This window comes from Lampris incognitus, chromosome 20 (assembly GCF_029633865.1).
Source record: "Lampris incognitus isolate fLamInc1 chromosome 20, fLamInc1.hap2, whole genome shotgun sequence".
Lineage (NCBI taxonomy): Eukaryota > Metazoa > Chordata > Actinopteri > Lampriformes > Lampridae > Lampris > Lampris incognitus.
Window position 1 is genome coordinate 12,422,091 of NC_079230.1, and position 20,280 is coordinate 12,442,370.

Consider the following 20,280-nt stretch of genomic DNA (forward strand, 5'->3'; position numbering starts at 1 on the left):
GCTGGTTAGATGTCACGTTACGAGTTGATATAGCAGTATTTGTGACAACCCTGGGAAATAATTTTAATCACAGCAGTGTAACAGCTGTCTTAATGGGTTACAGAACTACATAATGTTTCACCATAAAAACTGAAGTGTGACTTCATTGTCTTTTGGAGACTTTCTGATCAAACATGACGAGCAGAGTTTTATGGGAGCGATTCGCCGTCTCAAATGGGTTGAAATTCACTTTTTGAGGCCTTGTTAGGCAAACAAATTATGTTGTTTAAGCAATGTGATGTTGATCATGATATTAATATGACTGACCTACTACTAAAAGTTACACAGTAGGTTTTGCTGTAATAAGATAGGACAATGAATTTGGGTTTGTCCGCTGCTTTCTAACAGTCCCATTGAATTGGGTATTTTGTGAGGTCCAGCTAGACAGTCATGTAAGTGGAATCAAAAACAAATATCTGGTTTATAAAGTACCAATTTTCGGTATTTAAATGTGCCGCAATTAAAATTAGCTTTATTCATTATCATCATACTCTAATTATAATTTAATAAACTACCTGACAGACTAGAAAATCACTCCCAGAGTTATACATAAAACGTTATCAGAACCGTAGCCTTTACAGCTATGGCTCCCATTTAGCTCAGCGTTACTCTCGCAAATAATGTTTCTTTCAACATAAAATTCTGTTAGCTCTCTTATTTTGCTGTGTTGAGCTGTACTGTTGTCCTGTTTTAATGACCAGATGCCATTACAATATTTTTTGTGCATCAGAGACAAAACTGGTAGCTTCAGTATTAGAAAAAAAACCAAAACATTGTCATTCAAACTCTCGAAGCTGTGATGAAAATCAGTTATTTACAAAGGTAAATTTGAAATATTGATGCCTGACCATGAGTGCTGTTGCAAGCAAACAACTATTGCATAGGGTAGCAGGAGTTTTCAAAGGGACCACTGGATAACCAGAATATAGAGCGGTGGAAGCAGCGCAGACAAGGTTGAGAGTACAGAACTTACTCTGCAACCCGAATTCTGGTGTACGACGGGCTGCACTATACTTATCCGGGTACACTTTTTACAATTTCTTGCTCTTTCAGCGCTTAAGTATCATCCTAAATATCTGCAATATGCGCAGCATATTTTCTGCCAGCGCTGAGAATTTCCCAAGTATGACGTCTGCAAATCGAGCAGCTCGCTTTGCGGCTGGACTCGGTGCTTTGCACTGAATCATAGCGGGACGGAAGTGACCAAGCTCTACGGGTTCACTACGCTCTCAAATTAGCTAAGCTGAGGCTGGTTTGTGCTCTTTTGTTCCGACCTACGCCCTCTTCTCGGACAACACCCGTTGTTATATAACGTCTTTGTATGCTCCGTTTACTTAGTTGCCGATACCCGAGTCGCCTAACATGAGACTTCCAGCCGGCAGCTTCACGGAAACGCGACTTGAAAGAACTACACGAAGTCCCAGAATGCCTTGCGTTCCGTATACGTCCTACGGCTAAATAGATCCTCCTCCGAGAAAAAATATTAGCTAGTCAAATGACCGTTATTGCAAGCCCGTAAAGTGGCTGATTTAAACACTAAAAAAAAGGTAAATATTTGTTTATGAAAAGACAAGAGTTGGTTTTAATTTTGGGGAACATCGGCTCGAGCGAAGAAGAGAGCTCTGCTCTTGTTCAGTCCGCTGATTTAGCCGGGGAGTGTTGACGCAGACGCACACGACTTCATACTCCCGACTACATTAAGCCCTCCTTTCCATTTGAGGTTTGGGTTTTTTTTTCAGATAATCTATATAAATTATTTAACTTTTATCCAACAAATGAGTTGTAAAGGGGAAAGTGACGATGACGGTCGTACCAAACGGAAAGTTACCTACGTCTTCAGCCCAGAATACATTGAGACGTGCGACTCCTTATCCAAAGTGCCTAACCGGGTGAGATAAATGGGCTGCTCCCGTTAGTTATACCCAACAAGTATATTATCGGCTTTTTTGTAATTGCGTTGTTGTTCAGCTTCATTTTTTTATTGTTTACTGCTACTCTGGTCATTTCCAGGCGAGCATGGTCCACTCGCTGATAGAAGCCTATGGACTGCTTGACCATATGAGGTGAGTTGATGTTGACCTGTAATGAAGCTTTACTACCTTATCCGAACCAGAAAACGTCTCCCACAATATACATAGCCTCGGCTACATATAGCATAGGCTTAGGGGAAATGGCCTCATGTAGTTAAGATAACGTCTTATACTGTATATGTGCAGCCCAGTTTTACTTAACTTCCAAAGCCCCACTGGATATGGGAAACTGATTTCCCAACTATTTGTTAAGCCTCCTATGGTGGACCCTTCCTTTTCCTGGTCTAGTCAGGCATGGATGGACAAGATATTTTGAGTGAGTCTCCAATAGCAGACACCTGGTCTCCTATAGAGTCTTCAATGTGAGTATATTGGTACCCCTGATTTTTTTTTTGGGGGGGGGGGGCCCTGTGATGGTCTGGCAGCCTGTCCAGGGTGTCGTCGCGCCTGCCGTCCAATTACTGCTGGGATAGGCTCCAGCATCTCCGCAACTCAGAGCAGGATAAGTTGTTTGGATGATGGATGGATTTTTTTTTTCTTTGGATATCATGTACAATATCTTCAGAAATAAGTTGATATGTACCAACTTTATATCAGAATATTTTGATATGTCCAAAGTTATAAAAAAAAAGAAAAAAAAGACGGATTTTCAACTTACATGTAGTGATTTCAAAGAATAAACAAAGTATGACCTGGACGTCATGAAAGGCACCCTTGATTGATATTTGATTGCACAACCTTTGGTAACGATGACAGCCTCCAAATATTTCTTATACCCATCTATAAGCTTCTTGCATCTGTCAGGTGGTAGTTTCTCCCACTCTTCTGTTGCAATTTGTTCATGCTCTTCCGTGTTCGCAGGCTTCCTTTTCCCCAATGGCAGATTTCAGCTCTTGCAACCATTTTCAGTTGGATTGAGATCAGGACTCATTACTGGCCAGTTCAAATCAGTCCAATTTTTCCTTTTCAACCATTCTTTGCTGCTTTTGAGTGTGAGCTTTGGGTCTTTATCCTGCTCGAGGACCCATGATCTTTGACCCAAACCTAGTTTTTGTACACTGGGTAGCATATTTTGCTCCATTATTCCTTTAATACATTCAAGTAGGGCTGGGCAATTAATAGAATTATTTTCAATTACAATTTTACCTTCAGCATTCCACGACCTTGATTGGGATAAGCGGCTTGGATAATGGTTGGATGGATTTTGGCTTCCAATGTTTATGGAAAAAAAAATATTGTGCCTCATTTCGTTTGACAATGATGCTCTAGTTTTATTTTGCATTATAAATGCAGTGCACCCCTTTGTTTTACACCAGTGTGCTTTCGCCCCTCCCTGAAAGTCTGAAAGCCCAAACTCAAATTCACTCTCAGCCATGCTGTGGCATGTTTAATTCAGCTCAAGCCAAGATGACGGAAAGAGAGCCTTCGGTCAAAAAGAAAGGTAAAACCAATTCAGCTGTTTGGAAACACTTTGGTTTCAAGGAGTCTGATGAGGAACAACAACCAATACTATGCAAGATTTGTTACATGGTGGCGTCTATGCCACAAAGCAATATGACCAATTTGTTTAATCATCTTAAATTCAAATCACAAAGTGGTCCATGACCAAACAATAAAAGGAGCAAAAAAAAAAAAAAAAACCCAAACAAACAAAGCCCCCTCGACTTTTTCCAACAAGACAAGTCATCGATTAAGGACATTCTTGATAATGCAACTGCCTGTCAAAGACAGAAATAACAGATGCCATCACATTCTTCCTAGCAAAAGACATGTGCCCAATTAGCAGTGTTGGCAACCAGGGATGGATGGATTCAAGAAACTGGTCAACACTTGGAAAGTTCAAGAAAAAAAAAAAATCAACCGTTAGACAAATATTTTTTAAAAAGTTCAATAAATGCACGTTGTTTTCAAAGTCAATTAGTAATCATGTTAAATAATGAATGAATGATTTTGTTTCAAACTTGTAAATAAGCAGGCTATAAACATACAGATAAGCCATTGCCAATAATCTGAAGTGATCAACAAATCCACACATCAAATTTAGAGAACAAGTCTCCATATGCATCAGATTATTTGTTATATGTTGGAAGGAGTAGGAGGAAATATACACATTTTTTCCTACCCCTTCTCACCTACAATTTAATTCAGCCGCTATGCATTAAACTCCCACTGTACTGTGTAGTTCAAATTCAATGCACGTTGTGCTGCACAGCACAAACTTGACTACTGTAAGAAGAAAAAAAAAGGAAAACATTCCAATTCATGTACCAAGAATAAACAGATTTCAATGCTACAAACAACCCAAATATCCACTGTGTCATAGAAAGAAAAGTGGAAAAAAGTAATGTTTAGAGATAAATAAAACAGATAGTTAACACAACTTTGTCATCCCTATCTCTCTTGAAAATCCGACCGTTGTACTTCTTGAACTGCGTAATGTTGGTACTTTGAGTTCCACGCTCAGACTGTTCCACAATTTTACCTCACAGATTGAAATGCCCATGCTCTTCAAAGTTGTACGAACACAATTTCTTCAAGTTTAATTTCCCTCTCAAATTATATTCCTCTTCTGAGAATATTTTCTGTATATTACTCAGAAGTAGATTGTTTCTTGCTTTGAACATTATTGGTGCCGTGTTGAATTCTACCAAGTCCCTGAACTTCAAAGCACTTGACTTTTGAAATAGCTTGTTGGCATGTTTAACTTATCCTACATTATTAACCATCCTTATGGCTTTTTTGTAGTATACATAATGGTTGTAGGTTGGTTTTGTAGGCGTTACCCCATACCTCCACACAGTAGATCAGATATGGTAAAATAAATTAACAATACAGTGTGTGCAATGATTTATGATCCAGAATGTGTCTTGCTTTTCTCATGACTGCGATGCTCCTTGCCAGCTTTGTTCGCACATATTTTGTGGTCTAGTATCAGTCAATATCAAGTAGTTTCAATATTGACCAAAATAATTGTGATATTTCCATAATTGAGCAGCTTTGTGTTCAAGGAATCCAGTACTAGAGGCAGCCCCACAACATTATGGATCCTCCACCATGTTTAACCATAGGTAGGATGTCTTCCTTTCCTTGCCTATAAACATTATCGCTGGTCTGCATTGCCAAAGCACTCTAATTTGGTTTCAACTGTCCGTAGAACATTTTCCCACAAGGCTTGGGGTCTGTTTTGGTGAAGCCCAGTCGTGCCTTTTTTTTAACTTGTCCTTGATTTGGTCCCTGGATGTTTTACGTGGTGTTTTTTCCACAACTTGCACCAACCTTCAAGAACTTGGGTCATCGATTTTCCTCATTCCATAGCTCTGGAGGCTCTTGACAGTTCCATGAGTACCAAACTTCTTACTATTGTTGCAAACTGTTGAGACGGGGATGCCGAAGTCTTTGGAGATGGCCTCGTACCCGTTATAATATTTAGTGATAAACAGCATTTCTGATGCTCTCAGTCAGCTCTCTCGTCTTCACCATTGTGGGAGGGAAAAATGGAATAAGGGGCCTCTTGAAGCACTAAAGCCATCATTCATTGGTTAATTCAAGTCATGTGAGCACTGACAATTTATCACAGGTGAGTCTAATTTCTAACTTACCACAGGTGAGTCTAATCTAGTTCTGATTTGAGTGCCCAATTGTCATAGTAATGTTTCATTTTTTTAATACTTTTTCCTCCTATTTCTTTTAAAAGTTGTCATTGTTTTATCCTGTGCAGTTCTGTATCAAACACATGAGTGCATAAAGACGAAAGCTGTTTCACTAGACACTGTGTTTTACAAGATCTTGTACATGATGTACTTAAAATTCAGGGGTGCCAATAATGCTGACCAGAACTGTAGCAACAGGAATATTTCTGACAAAAAATAGTCTCTCAGGGTTGGTATGTACTGCTGTTCATGCACATCAGTTTTATATGTATATATCATTAATGTATGTATCTTCTCTCCAGTATTGTGAAGCCTCACGTAGCCACCATTGAGGAAATGGCGAAGTTCCACACAGACGCCTACCTGGAGCACCTCCACAAGATCAGTCAAGATGGAGACAACGATGACCCGCAGTCGACGGACTTTGGCTTGGGTGAGGAGAACCTGAGGCTTGAGTGGATTCAGGGGAAAGTGGGTGGTAGACCAGGAGTGGAGTGAAGATGTGAGAGAGATGAAAAGCAAGTGCATACACAAAGAGGAAGGGAGAAAAGGAGAGAATGAGAAAGAAAGTGAATGTAAGGAGGGAGAGAGACAAATAGGATGAGAGAGAGAGAGAGACAGGCCTGTATTGGCTAGGATAAAGAACTGGGATTGATCAGCTGAATATCTGTTGCTTCTTTCATGCTGTGTGACTAAATCTTAAGTGTTGAGGTTTGTTTATATAGAAAGTGGGTTAGACAGGCATGATGGCACAGTGGTTAGCACGGTCGCCTCACAGCAAGAAGGTCCTGGGTTCGAACCCCGGGGTTGTCCATCCTCGGGGGTCATCCCAGGTCATCCTCTGTGTGGAGTTTGCATGTTCTCCCCGTGTCTGCGTGGGTTTCCTCCCACAGTCCAAAGACATTTAAGTCAGGTGAATCAGCCGTACTAAATTGTCCTTAGGTGTGCATGTGTTGGCCCTGTGATGGATTGGTGGCCTGTCCAGGGTATCCCCCCGCCTGCCACCCAGTTACTGCTGGGATAGGCTCCAGTATTCCACAACCTGAATTCAGATAAGCAGCTTGGATAATGAATGGATTGGATGGGTTAGACAGGTAGACAGAGAAGGGCGACCAATGTAGGTGGGTGAGAGACAACCAGATGGTTATGCTGAGATGGGTCCCTTTGGTTGCTCATGAGGAATACATAAGACTTAATACAACCTTCAAAAAACAAATAAATCATGCCAGTTAAAGTAATTTATTGGCTTATTTGTCAACCACATGATGTGGTGTCATTTCATTTGCAGTATATCTTTTATGACAGCTGAGGGCGTTGTAACATTGGAATCAAACTCACTGAGAGGTTTACCGGTGTCCAGTCAAGGTCTGGAGTGTTAAGGGACATATTTTCTGTTGTTTGAGGACTGTTTTTTTTCTTTCTCTGTAGACACAGAACAATGTACATCCACCCTAACCTTTTTTTTTCCAGTGTGTATGTTTGTAATTTACTTTTTCCTTCGCCTCTTTTGACACTGCAGTCTGACATTGTTCTTAAAACAACATTGAGCCAATTCTAGGAAAAGTCACAGGGAAGTGAAGACTTCTTGTGGCCTACCCCAAAAACAGCAGGTTGTTTTCCTTGTGGAGACTGTAATGTATTGTCACATAGGATCTTCCAGGGAGCAGAGGAGGGTCCAGTAGTATTGTTCACTGCTGCCTGCTGACGGATCGACTCTCGTCTACTTCCTGTTCAGGAGTTCACGGCTGGTCAGACAAGACCAAAAAAAAAAAAAAAAAAAAAGCGAAACAGAACATGACCCGTTCCATTCACAAAGGCCATCCTTGAATATAATTTAAAGTGAAATTTATGAAACCTTGTAGGAAGGGAAGATAGTATTGTGCAGGACCAAGCAGATTTAAACTGCAAAATGTTGAAGACTTAAAAAAAGTACAAGAAGCAAAATTAGCATAACACAACTACGGCAGACTCAGACCTCTAAGTCTGAGGCCATGGTTCTCTACCGGAAAATGGTGGATCGCTCCCTCTGGGTTGGGGATGAGTTGTTGCCTCAAGTGAAGGAGTTCAAGTATTTCGGGGTCTTGTTCATGAGTGAGGGTAGGATGGAGCGGGAGATTGACAGGCGGATTGGTGCAGCATCAGCAGTAATGTGGACGTTGTACCAGACCGTTGTGGTGAAAAGGGAGCTGAGCCGGAAGGCAAAGCTCTCAATTTACCAGTCAATCTTCATTCCAACCCTCACCTATGGTCATGAGCTTTGGGTAGTGACCGAAAGGGTGAGATCGCGGATACAAGCAGCTGAAATGAGTTTCCTCTGTAGAGTGTCTGGGCTCAGCCTTAGGGTGAGGAGCTCGGAGTAGAGCCGCTGCTCCTTTGCGTCAAAAGGAGCCAGTTGTGGTGGTTTGGGTATCTGATCAGGATGCCTCCTGGGTGCCTTCCTTTGGAGGTTTTCCAGGCACGGCCAACTGGGAGGAGACCCCGAGGTAGACCCAGAACTCGCTGGAGAGACTACATGTCCAATCTGGCCTGGGAACAACTTGGGATCCCCCATGAGGAGCTGGAGGGCATTGCTGGGGAGAGGGACGTCTGGAGTGCCCTACTTAGCTTGCTGCCACCGCAACCCTACCCCGGAGAAGTGGCTGAAAATGCATGAACAACTATGACACGAGCTATATATCGTGCTGTATATGTTGAAAATAAGTGTGTGTGCAGTGTATCGTGATATATTTTACAAATAATGTCCTCTCTTTCTATGTAATGAACAGACAGATCATTCATATCTAACATCAATAAAAATAACCTACCAAGAAGATATCCTACCTAACAGTGATAAACAACAAAAGAAACAGTAAGCCAGCATGTGAAAGATCACAAGTTTGAATCCCAGGACTAGCTGGGTAATCCTGGTTTGGTCTGGCCTAACAACTGGGGGGTGGTTGTTGTCAATATCTCATACATAAACTGATGAGCCCAAACATTATGACCACCTGGCTAATAAGCTGTTGGTCCTCCGTGTGCCACCAAACAGCATCAACCTGCCAAGGCATGGACTCTACAAGACCCCTGGGGTGTCTTGTGGTATCTGGCACCAAAACATTAGCAGCAGATCCTTCAAGTCCTGTAAGTTGCGAGGTGGTGCTGCTGTGGATCAGACTTGTAGGTCCAACACATCCAATAGATGCTCAATCGGATTGAGATCTGGAGAATTTGGAAGCCAGGGCAACACCTTGTACTTCATCATGTTACTCAAACCATTCCTGAGCAATGTGTGCAGTGTGGCAGGGTGCATTATCCTGCTGAAAGAGGACACTGCCATCAGGGAGTACCACTGCCATGAAGGGGTGTATTTGGTCTGCAGCGATGTTTAGGTAGACAGTATGTGTCAAATTGACATCCACATAAATGGGCGGACCCAAGGTTTCTCAGCAGAACATTGCCCAGAGCATCATACTGCCTCCATTGGCTTGTCGTCTTGCCACAGTGCATCCTGCTAATCAGTTCCCCAGGTAAACTGCAGGCACATACATGGCCATCCACGAGATCTAAAAGAAAATGGGACTCATCGGACCAGGTGACCTTCTTCCACTGCTCCAAGGGTCCAGTTCTGAAGCTTGCATCCACGTTGTAGGCGCTTTTGACAGTGGACAGAGGTCATCACGGGCACTCTGACTGGTCTGCGGCTACACAGCCCCCATATGCAGCAGGGTGCAATGCACTGTGTGTTGTGATACATTCCTCCTATAACCATCATTAAAATTCTCTGTGACTTGTGCCACAGTAGGCCTTTTGTCGGTTTGGATCAGACGGGATAGCCTTTGTTGCCCTCACGCATCGATGAGACTTGCATGCCCAACACCCTATCACTGGTTTGTGGTTTTTCCCTCCTTGGACCATTGTCAGTAGGTACTCACCACTACTGAGCGGGAGCACCCCACAAGCCTTGCCGTTTCAGAGATGCTCTGACCAAGTCCTCTGGCCATAATTTGGCCCTTGTCAAAGTCACTCAGGTCTTTACTCCTCCTCATTTCTCCTGAGAACTGATTGTTCGCTCATCATTTAATCGATCCAGACCTTGACATGTGCCCTTGTACGGAGATGATCAACGTTATTCAGTTCATCTGAGTGGTCATAATATTTTGGCTCATCAATGTATAGTCCTTGTGCCTTTGGGCAAGGCACATCCCCCTAACATCCCCAAGGTGGTGCACCGCTGTGGCTTATATTGCGCTGCTACCAGTCTGGCCAGTGCTAGCAGTAAAATGGCCAATTTCCATTACATCGAATGGATTGATCAGAGTTTAATTGAAAATCTTAAAGTCAAGTTTATCATTCAGGATCTCTACAATATAATAATATTGTCATTGCTATTCAGAACTTTGAAGTGGTCAGAGGAAGGCATATAAATTTTATAACAAGGTTGCCTCCAATTTTTTTTAAATTTATTCCCCCCTTTTTCTCCCCAATTGTACTTGACCAATTACCCCACTCTTCTGAGCTGTCCCGGTCGCTGCTCCACCCCCTCTGCCGATCCGGGGAGGGCTGCAGACTATCACATGCCTCCTCTGATACATGTGCAGTCTCCAGCTGCTTCTTTTCACCTGACAGTGAGGAGTTTTGCCAGGGGGACGTAGCGTGTGGGAGGATCACGCTATTCCCCCCCCTCACAAACGGGCACCCCGACTAGTCAGAGGAGGTGCTAGTGCAGCGACCAGGACACATACCTACATCTGGCTTCCTACCCGCAGACACAGCCAATTGTGTCTGTAGGGACACCCGACCAAGCCAGAGGTAACATGGGGATTTGAACCGGCAATCCCCGTGTTGGTAGGCAACGGAACAGTCCGCTACGCTACCCGGATGCCCGTAGCCTCCAAAATTACACATCTCCATTTGGAAAAGATATTTTTAAGTCATTATTCAGCATCACTATAATGTACAATTTTAAAATTTATATTATATACTGTAATTTTTCTTGCATTTATTCAAAACCGCCTAAGGTCTTCACTCAACATTTCTGTGTATATTCATGGTCATAAGTTTTTCTCACCTTTGCAATATGATCCGTATGCAATACCCTGATGATCTATATGCAGCATCCACTGACCTCTACAAAAATACATACTACTTTCTTGACCACTTGATATTTCTAATCGGTAAATATTGTTAGACTCTTAGTTACTCTTTTCCTGATGGTCTCAGATACTCTGTGCTCACCTCCCTTCAAATATGGTGTTGCATTGCGTCTCTTGCAATCTTATGTTAGCACATCAAGTCGTATTTCTTGTGTGTGCCAGCTAACACGGTGGTCAATCAGACTTGCTTTGATTTATTGTGTGTGTGTGTGTGTGTGTGTGTGTGTGTGTGTGTGTGTGTGTGTGTGTGTGTGTGTGTGTGTGTGAGCAGTGGATTGAGTTAGCTACTGTACTGTCCTGAAGCGAAGTGCCATCATCATTTCAGCTCGTGCTGCAAATTGCTGTCTTAAAGTAAGGGCTGATTTTCTTACGCTGAATGTCTCACTTTGAAAACAAGCAAACTTGGCATGCGTTGAAGGTTGCGTCTTGTTGTTCACTTTACCATCACAAACGCAAAAGAATACTAAAAAAGAAGGGAATAAACAGAATAAATCATCCTTTTATCCTGGAGGCCAACTGTCTAAACATGCGCGCTGATTCTTCCGTCCCATTACAAATGTGATTACATGGTCTGAGCCCACATAGCATAGGCCTGAGTCAACATTTCTCTCTGTATATGAGCTTTGTTGAAGCAAATTAAAAATGAATCCAGTATGTTTCTGTAGCAAAGTGAACCCTTCCCAACCAGCCAATAGGGCGGGGCGTTGCTGAGGGGGGTCACACCATCGTTTGTTGTTATTGGACAACCCTTCCTTTTGCCAGGCTTGGTATTTTTAACTTTGGTCACACGTCTCAAGGTTAAGCCTCTTTTGTTTTCCTTTTTCTTGGCTCCTCCTCTCTCTATCTCCTCATCCATCCCTCCATCCATCTGGCCACTGCCACCCGTTCCTCGACATTGTGTGTTTCCACCTCATCCCTCCCTCGCTTCCACCTTTTGTATTTTCCACACCTCTCTCTGGTCCATCCTCCCATCCTTCCTCCTCGTCTCCACGTCTCTTGTATGGCCAGGCGTCCGGCTTGCTGGCTGGCCTTTCCTGCTAGTTGTCTCATCCCCTTACTGCTCCCTTATTTCTCTTCTCCTCTCTCTCTCTCTCTCTCTCTCTCTCTCTCTCTCTCTCTCTCTCGCTCTCTCGCTCTCTCTCTCTGCTGTGAATCATTGTTGGAGGTTAGGCATGCTGAGCTGATCAGAGGACACTTTACCCTTTATGGCCAGTCGAGCAGGAATTATAAAGACATTAAAACGGTACTAATCTTCATGTTATCGCCCACTGGGGTGTAATGCAAGTAAACAAACATTATGATGCCGCAGGGTGTATACACAAATTTGAATGTGCGCCATGTTTGACGTGCTTAACTGTTGTTTGGTTTTGGGACTCCACTTGACTAGTAGCGTCAACACCTTTTCGTCTTCCTCTTTCCTCTCCTCCCCCTTCATCTGTCTCCCTCTTTCCCCCACTCTCTGCGTCGCCGTGTCCTTTGCCATTTTAATTTTCTTTCTCTCCCTCAAGGCTACGACTGTCCTATAGTGGAGGGGATATTTGACTATGCTGCGGCTGTAGGGGGCGCCACGCTGACAGCAGCCCAGTGTTTACTGGACAGGAAGTGCGAGGTGGCTATCAACTGGGCCGGGGGATGGCACCATGCCAAGAAGTAAGGCGTCAGACCTCTGTAGGCACATACGTGCAGAGACACACATACATGCACTACTAACGTATAGTAGGTCTACCTATGTAAATAAATAAACATGTTGAGTTGCTCAGTGTTACATGTTGCTAGATCCGTCTGCTCTTTATTTATTTATTTATTGTTTTCCTGGCATTGTTATTTCAACTTTGACCTGTGATCTCTATCTCTCTCTGTCTAAACCTACTTGATCGAAAGACCTTGTTCTGATGTAGAATCAAATAGGCGGGATTGATGGTACCATTAATGATTCCCTGCTTTATTTACATTATTCTCTCTCTCTTTCTCTGTGTATCTGTCTCTCTCTTGCTCTCTCTCTCTCTCTCTCTCTCTCTCTCTGTCAGGGACGAGGCGTCAGGGTTTTGTTATGTGAATGACGCCGTGCTGGGGATCCTCAGGCTCAGAGAGAAATATGAGAGAGTTCTCTATGTGGATGTGGACCTTCACCACGGAGATGGTATGCATACACACACACGTGCACAAATAAACAATATAACTGGCAGACTTATGCATTTGGTAAAATTTATTTCAGCGTAGCAGAGAATAGAATAAATAATGGGCATATTTCAAAAGTGTGTACTGGGCGGAGATGAGCTTTAGCTTTTGTCAGATCATGTTTGATTCAGTGGGTTTGTCCCCCAAGTTTGCAGTCTTGTGGCATTCAGATTCCCTGGAGCCTTGCCCAATTGTTAATCAGTGGAAGCTATGTACATGTTATGTGTTTACACACTAGTTACTGTGTTCTGCATAGCCAGGGTTGGGAGGGTTACTTTATAAAAGTGTTCTGTTACAATTACAAATTACCCGTTGAAAAGTGTACTCAGTAACTTACTTTAAGTATCATGATATTAAAGTAATGTAATCTGGTTACTTTGTTACTTTTGGATTACCTCAATGCCAAATATGAAAAAAAAAGACAAAAGAAAAGGTATAGGGGGGCATCCGGGTAGCGTAGCAGTCTATTTTGTTGCCTACCAACACTGAGATCCCTGGTTCGAATCCCTGTGTTACCTCCAGCTTGGTCGGGCGTCCCTACAGACACAATTGGCTGTGTCTGCGGGTGGGAAGCCGGAAGTGGGTGTGTGTCCTTGTCACTGCACTAACGCCTCCCTGGTCGGTCTGGGCGCCTGTTTGAGGGGGAGGGGGAACTGGTGGGAATAGCGTGATCCTCCCACGCGCCACGTCCCCCTTGTAAAACTCCTCACTGTCAGGTGAAAACAAGCGGCTGGCGACTCCACATGTGTCGGAGGAGGCACGTGGTAGTCTGCAGCCCTCTCCAGATCGTCAGAGGGGGTGGAGCAGCGCCGGGATGGCTCGGGAGAGTGGGGTAATTGAACGAGTACAATTGACAATTGGGGAGAAAAAGGGGGGGGGGTCCAAAAAAGAAAAGGTATAAATACGTGTATTTTTTAAGACAGCAAAACAATGTAAACTTAGAGAGGACAATGGGGACACCAAGCTTTTAAGCATCAAACAGATAATACCGTTTCCATTTAATACATAGATTAAAGGCACCCACATGAATTAAGAGTATCCACAGTGTTTATTTAATCAAGAAATCAGGTGTCCACCTACTGAACTGTCAAAAAGAACATCATAAAAGTAATTCAGGCAGTAGGCCGATGGAGTCCACATTTAAGTATATAGGTCCCACATTAAAGTACGTGTCCCACATTGTCCCACTTAAATGTTCCACATTTGGTTTGTTGACATCTGGTCACCCTACATGCAGGCCAGAGTGAAAGAAGGAGCCACAGAGACACATCTGCACAGTCTGTCAGCAGGGTTTCCACCTTTAGCTCAGAAAAATAAGGGACACTCAACCCTTTCCCATCTGGGCTCCCACAGCCCCTACCCAGGCCCCGTGACCCCCACCTCAATGGAAAAGGCTGATTTTTTTAAAAAAATAAAAAAGCATGAAATCGTCCAGACCCACGGTGCACCTGCCAAGTGTGAAATCGATCGGGTGAACGGTTGCCAAGAAAATTGAAGGACAGACAGACAGACAGAGACTCCTTCCATTTTAATTAGATTGTTATTATTCCAGGAAATTTTGAAACTTAACGAGCGCGCGTCCTAAGCGTCCCTCTCGGGTCGTCCACGAGTGAGTGAGTGACCACAATTTGTGATGCATCACCCACGCCGGCAGTTGCACAGCGCTGTGGGAAAAACATGTATTTGATATTATTTTTAAAATATAATCCTAAAAAATAATCCCTGTTTCGGTAATCTGATTACCCCCCCCCCCAATTGTACTTGGCCAATTACCCCACTCTCCCGAGCCATCCCAGTCGTTGCTCAGTTACGCCCGATTACGTCTTTTTTTCTGTAACTGTGCTGGAATACAGTTACATTTTTGTTGTATCCTGATTACATAACGCCTGTTACTGTATTCCGTTACTCCACAAGCCGATGTATAGCCCAACACTTCTGACATGTTGAGCTACGGGTTGTCACCCAGGCAGACTTGCTCACAGACACACAAACACAGTACATGTACACACAGGCAAGTGTCACAGTTTTATGGTTTCTTGTAAAGATTGAAAACGGAGCAATAAAATGCCCAATGTTTTGAAAGGACTCGAGTTAAAACCCTCCAGTTTCAATCCATGACCTTGTTAATGTCTTTCCATTTCCTTTTTTGTTAGGAGTCGAAGATGCCTTCAGCTTCACATCCAAAGTCATGACTGTTTCACTGCACAAGTTCTCCCCTGGATTCTTCCCAGGTCAGCCAACATGGAGGGTGGTCAGCAGTGGTATTGTGATGCATTACAAAGCCACATCCTTACATGACATAATGATAGGTGCATGCTTTTCCCCCCCCCCTCTTTTTCTCTCCAATTGTACTTGGCCAATTAGCCTGTTTTCCGAGCCGTCCGGTTGCTGCTCCACCCCCTCTGCCGGACCAGGGAGGGCTGCAGACTACCACGTGCCTCCCACGATAACATGTGGATAACATGTGGAGTCGAGAAACTTCTCACTTGACAGTGAGGAGTTTCGCCAGGGGGATGTAGGGCGTGGGAGGATCAGAATCAGAAACACTTTGTCATTTCATTTCATGCACTTGCGCACATGAAACGAAACAAAACATTGTTTCCGCCATCCCACAGCAGTGCAACACAAAGACAAAAATACATATCCAAAAACTACAAGAACACCTATATCCAAACTAACACTTCTATCTATCCATCCATCCATCCATTATCCAAGCCACTTATCCTGCTCTCAGGGTTGCGGGGATGCTGGAGCCTATCCCAGCAGTCATTGGGCGGCAGGTGGGGAGACACCCTCGACAGGCCACCAGTCCATCACAGGGCTAACACCATCACAGGGCATCACATCTATCTAAACTAAACAAAAAAGAAATCACTGTCCAGGAGAACAAACGCCAGCCAGGATGACTGTCGGAACTGCCGGTCTGGATGGGCTAGCAGTTAACTTAGCCTGCCCCGCTTCTCTGTCCTGTCAGACTGCCCTCAGTGTTTCCTCTTTGGGCGCAGCTTCGGTCAGGGCCGTGGTCCTCGGGCCCACAGGATGCAGCAGACCAGGCTCCCTCAGCCAATCCAATGCCAGCTCTCCCAGCCAGACAACTTTGACACACCTCCCCGCACTCCACACGATGACACTGAAAACACAGTAAAGGCTAGGCAAGGCCACCGCCAGACCGCCCTCGGTGTTATCGGAACTGCCGGATCACACTATTACCCTCAGTTCCCCCTCCCCCCCGAACAGACGCCCTGACTGACCAGATGAGGTGCTAGTGCAGCGACCAGGACATATACCCACATCCGGCTTCCCATCCGCAGACACGGCCAATTGTGTCTGTAGGGACACTCGACCAAGCCGGAGGTTGCACGGGGATTCGAACCGGCAATCCCCATGTTGGTAGGCAATGGAATAGTCCGCCACGCCTCCCGGACACCCCAAGGTGCGTGCATTTGCACACAGTTGGATGAGTGATGGGAGGCTGACAAGTGGCAGTACACTGAAAGCAATTATATTCCCTATGTCCAAATAGTCCTGTTTTAGACAGTGGTGGCAGTGAGAAGTGTGTTGACAGCAGCTCCACAAAACTGCCCTCTCCTCTGCAGTTGCCAGCTGTACATCAACTATCTAAGATGGCTTCTTCCTCCGCTTCAAAAAAGATGAGAAAAAGTGTAAAAAACAGTGCCACATGAAGAATTTAACATAGCAAGCATGGCCTACCTGGCGTATAAGTTTATTTTTTTCCAAAAAACAATTTATTAAACATTGTGCAAAGAAGTAAAGGACGCTGTTATTTGCATTTTGTGTGGGGAAAGTGCTATTGGATTTCATTGTGGAAACAGGAGATGGGTGTTAATGCCAGGTGTGTCATCCAAATAAATCATATCTAGATGCAATTTAGATACCAGATGCATTGTAAAAACCTGGTATAAACGGCCCATAGCATCCCCAGGCTTCTCTCTCTCTGTTCAAACACACTGGCATATTTATGTGGAGAGGTTGTTAAGACCTAAGCATTCCTCCTTGGCCAGATGAGTCATTGGGTTTTTCTTTTTTCCCCCTTTTTCTGCCCATTTGTACCTGGCCAATCATCCCGCTCTCTGAGCCGTCCCGGTTGCTGCTCCACCCCCTCCGCCGATCCGGGGAGGGCTGCAGACTACTACATGCCTCCTCCGATACATGTGGAGTCGCCAGCCGCTTCTTTTCACCTGACAGTGAGGAGTTTTGCCAGGGGGACGTAGCACGTGGGAGGATCACGCTAGTCCCCCCCACCCCCCAAACAGGAGCCCTGACTGACCAGGGGGCGCTAGTGCAGCGACCAGGACACGTACCCACATCTGGGTTCCCACCCGCAGACACGGCTAATTGTGTCTGTAGGGATGCCTGACCAAGCCGGATGTAACGCGGGGATTTGAACTGGCATTCCCTGTGTTGGTAGGCAACAGAATAGACTGCCACGCCACCCGGATGCCCAGATTAGTCATTGTTCACTTCAAAACCAATGCACAAACTGTCAGTGTCACAAATATCTGTTGGTCTGACGACGTGTGTGTGTGTGTGTGTGTGTGTGTGTGTGTGTGTGTGTGTGTGTGTGTGTGTCTAGGAACGGGGGACCTTTGTGACACCGGGTTGGGTAAAGGTCGCTGGTATGCGATAAATGTACCACTCGAGGACGGCATCAAGGATGACAGATACTATCAGATTTTCACCAGGTACACACAAACACACACATACATACACAGAACATATTCCTTTTTCTTGGATAATCCCTCTTGAAGTGGGCATGTCATTGACCCCTCTTTTCTGTGCTATTATGAAATCCCATTTTCGCCACACCGAAGTCCACACACATTTTAAATGTTGTGGGGATTATTTGGATCATCGCTGATATTCTGCCCACTCCCTGGTTTTGCAGCGTGATGCAGGAAGTGCAGGCACTGTTTAACCCGGAAGCGGTGGTGATGCAGCTGGGGGCGGATACCATCGCTGGTGACCCCATGTGCTCCTTCAACATGACCCCAGTTGGGGTGGGCCAGTGTCTTCAGTATGTTTTGGAATGGGAGCTCCCGACACTGCTACTTGGAGGAGGTAGGGCCTTTTGTTGTGTTTGTGTGTGTGTGTAGGTGTGTATGTATTGATATGTTTGTGTGTGTATACATGAGTGAGTGCTTTGCCGTATGCATGTAACAGTACTTTATTATTTGGTGTGCGCGGTGAGGGGTGTTCTGTGTTTGTGTTTTTTGGCTTTCTTGGGCATGCAGACTAAATCTTGGTCATTGACTCACTTGTGTGTGCACACGCGCGCGCGCACACACACACACACACACACACACACACACACACCCTGTTCTGTTCCAGACCCCTCAGCCCTCCTCCAGATGATAGCCACTAATTATACAACACAATGAAGCCATTTTACTCAACTACAATCCCTCCTCTCTTCCCTGCCTGCCTGCCTCTCTCTCTCTCTCACTCTCTCTCTCCTCCTGTACCCTCTCCCACATCCTTCCCTCTGTTCTCTACATCGTCCTCTCTTCTGATGGGTCACTTTATGAACAAGAGTCCATTCTCCTTATCGCTATCGCTCACTCTTTGTCTATCTTTCTCTCTCGCTCTCTCCCTTACTCTCTCTTTCCCTGTCTCTCTGCCTCCCTCTGTATCTGTCTTTGTCCCTCTTACTCTTTCCCTCTATCTTCTGTGTCTTTTTAATTGTGTGTGTGTGTGAGAGAGAGTGAGTGAGAGAGAGAAGCTCGGTGTAGGAGGTAATGAATTTTGATTTTCTTTAATTTCCCTCTGTCTTGCTTTTTGGCAAAATAGAAAAAAAAATCAAGTCAAAAAGTTGCAATTGGTCTCTTTCCTTCCTTACTCCAAAATCTATCTCTATTCATTCACTTCTGTTTTAATCTTGCTTTAAGTTTGTTTAAAGCACACTATTTACCATAATTAATTAGATAGTCAGTACCTTTTGGGCTAATTGCTGCCAGGGGCATTTCTCTAAGAGTCTGTATTCCAGACGGTGTCCAACTTGGTAGATACAGAAACATTATAACCCACGAAATGAAGCAGCGAGTAGCATCGTAATGTGTTGGGCCACTCAAATAATAGTGTATAACTGATGAAACATTTGTTTGTAATTAAGATAATTAGACACTTAAGGGTATTTGGATAACTTTGTCCCAGAGATTATGACTTTATTATTGCAACCACCAAAGCCACTAAATAATTGGGGTTATCATCGTCACTATAAATGTTTCATATTTGGGGCATCCGGCTGGCGTGGCGGTCTATTCTGTTGCCTACCAACACGGGTTCGCCGGTTCGAATCCCCGTGTTACCTCCTGCTTGGTCGGGTGTCCCTATAGACACAATTGGCCGTGTCTGTGGGTGGGAAGCCGGATGTGGGTATGTGTCCTGGTCGCTGCACTAGCGCCTTCTCTGGTTGGTCGGTCGGGGCGCCGTTCGGGGGGGAGGGGGAATAGCGTGATCCTCCCATGCGCTACATCCCCCTGGCGAAACGCCTCACTGTGAGGTGAAAAGAAGCGGCTGGCGACTCCACATGTAAGGCATGTGGAAGTCTGCAGCCCTCCAATCATCGGCAGAGGGGGTGGAGCAGTGACTGGGATGGCTCAGAAGAGTGGGGTAGTTGGCCGGATACAATTGGGGAGAAAAAGGGGGAAATATCCAAAATAAGTAAATAAATGTTTCACTGTATGTTTGTTTTTTGTGTCATGTAGAGACAGAGCACTGAACCAATTCAGACTCTCTGGGAATGTATGAGTTAATTTTGACAAAAGTCAGATTCAACAACAATCTGACAGTTGTGTTATGTTGAATTATTTAACCAATGTATAAAACTGTTCAATAGCTGTCTCTAAAGCATTTTGGTGCAGAGCTAATCTGCCTTTCTAAAGTCACTTCAGTATGCTCTCTCTCTCTCTCTCTCTCGCCCTCTCTCTCCCCACTCATTCCATGCTTAAAACCAATAAAGGCATTCCCCTGAGGGCGTCGGGGTAACGTAACAGTCTATTCCGTTGCCTACCAACACGGGGATCACCGGTTCGAGTCCCCGTGTTGCCTCCGGCTTGGTCATGCGTCCCAACAGGCACAATTCAATTCAATTTATTGTCATTAAAAACAATGTGCAGGCACAAGTTAAAAATGAAATAAGGGCTGCGGCTTCGCCAAACAGTGCAAGACAGACATAGACAAACACAGTATAAGATTTACACAGATGAAGACCAAAAGCTAACAATAAGTTAA

At 44.5% G+C, this 20,280-nt stretch overlaps 1 protein-coding gene across 1 annotated transcript; it reads left to right on the forward strand.

The window, feature by feature from the left end:
• Nucleotides 1-1,553: 1,553 nt before the first annotated feature.
• hdac8 (histone deacetylase 8) lies at nucleotides 1,554-12,505 on the forward strand. Its single transcript, XM_056300581.1, has 4 exons — nucleotides 1,554-1,928; nucleotides 2,050-2,102; nucleotides 6,022-6,152; nucleotides 12,360-12,505. The coding sequence occupies exons 1-4, from the start codon at nucleotides 1,815-1,817 to the stop codon at nucleotides 12,503-12,505; spliced, it is 444 nt and encodes a 147-aa protein (XP_056156556.1). The 5' UTR covers nucleotides 1,554-1,814.
• The last annotated feature ends 7,775 nt before the right edge of the window (nucleotides 12,506-20,280 follow it).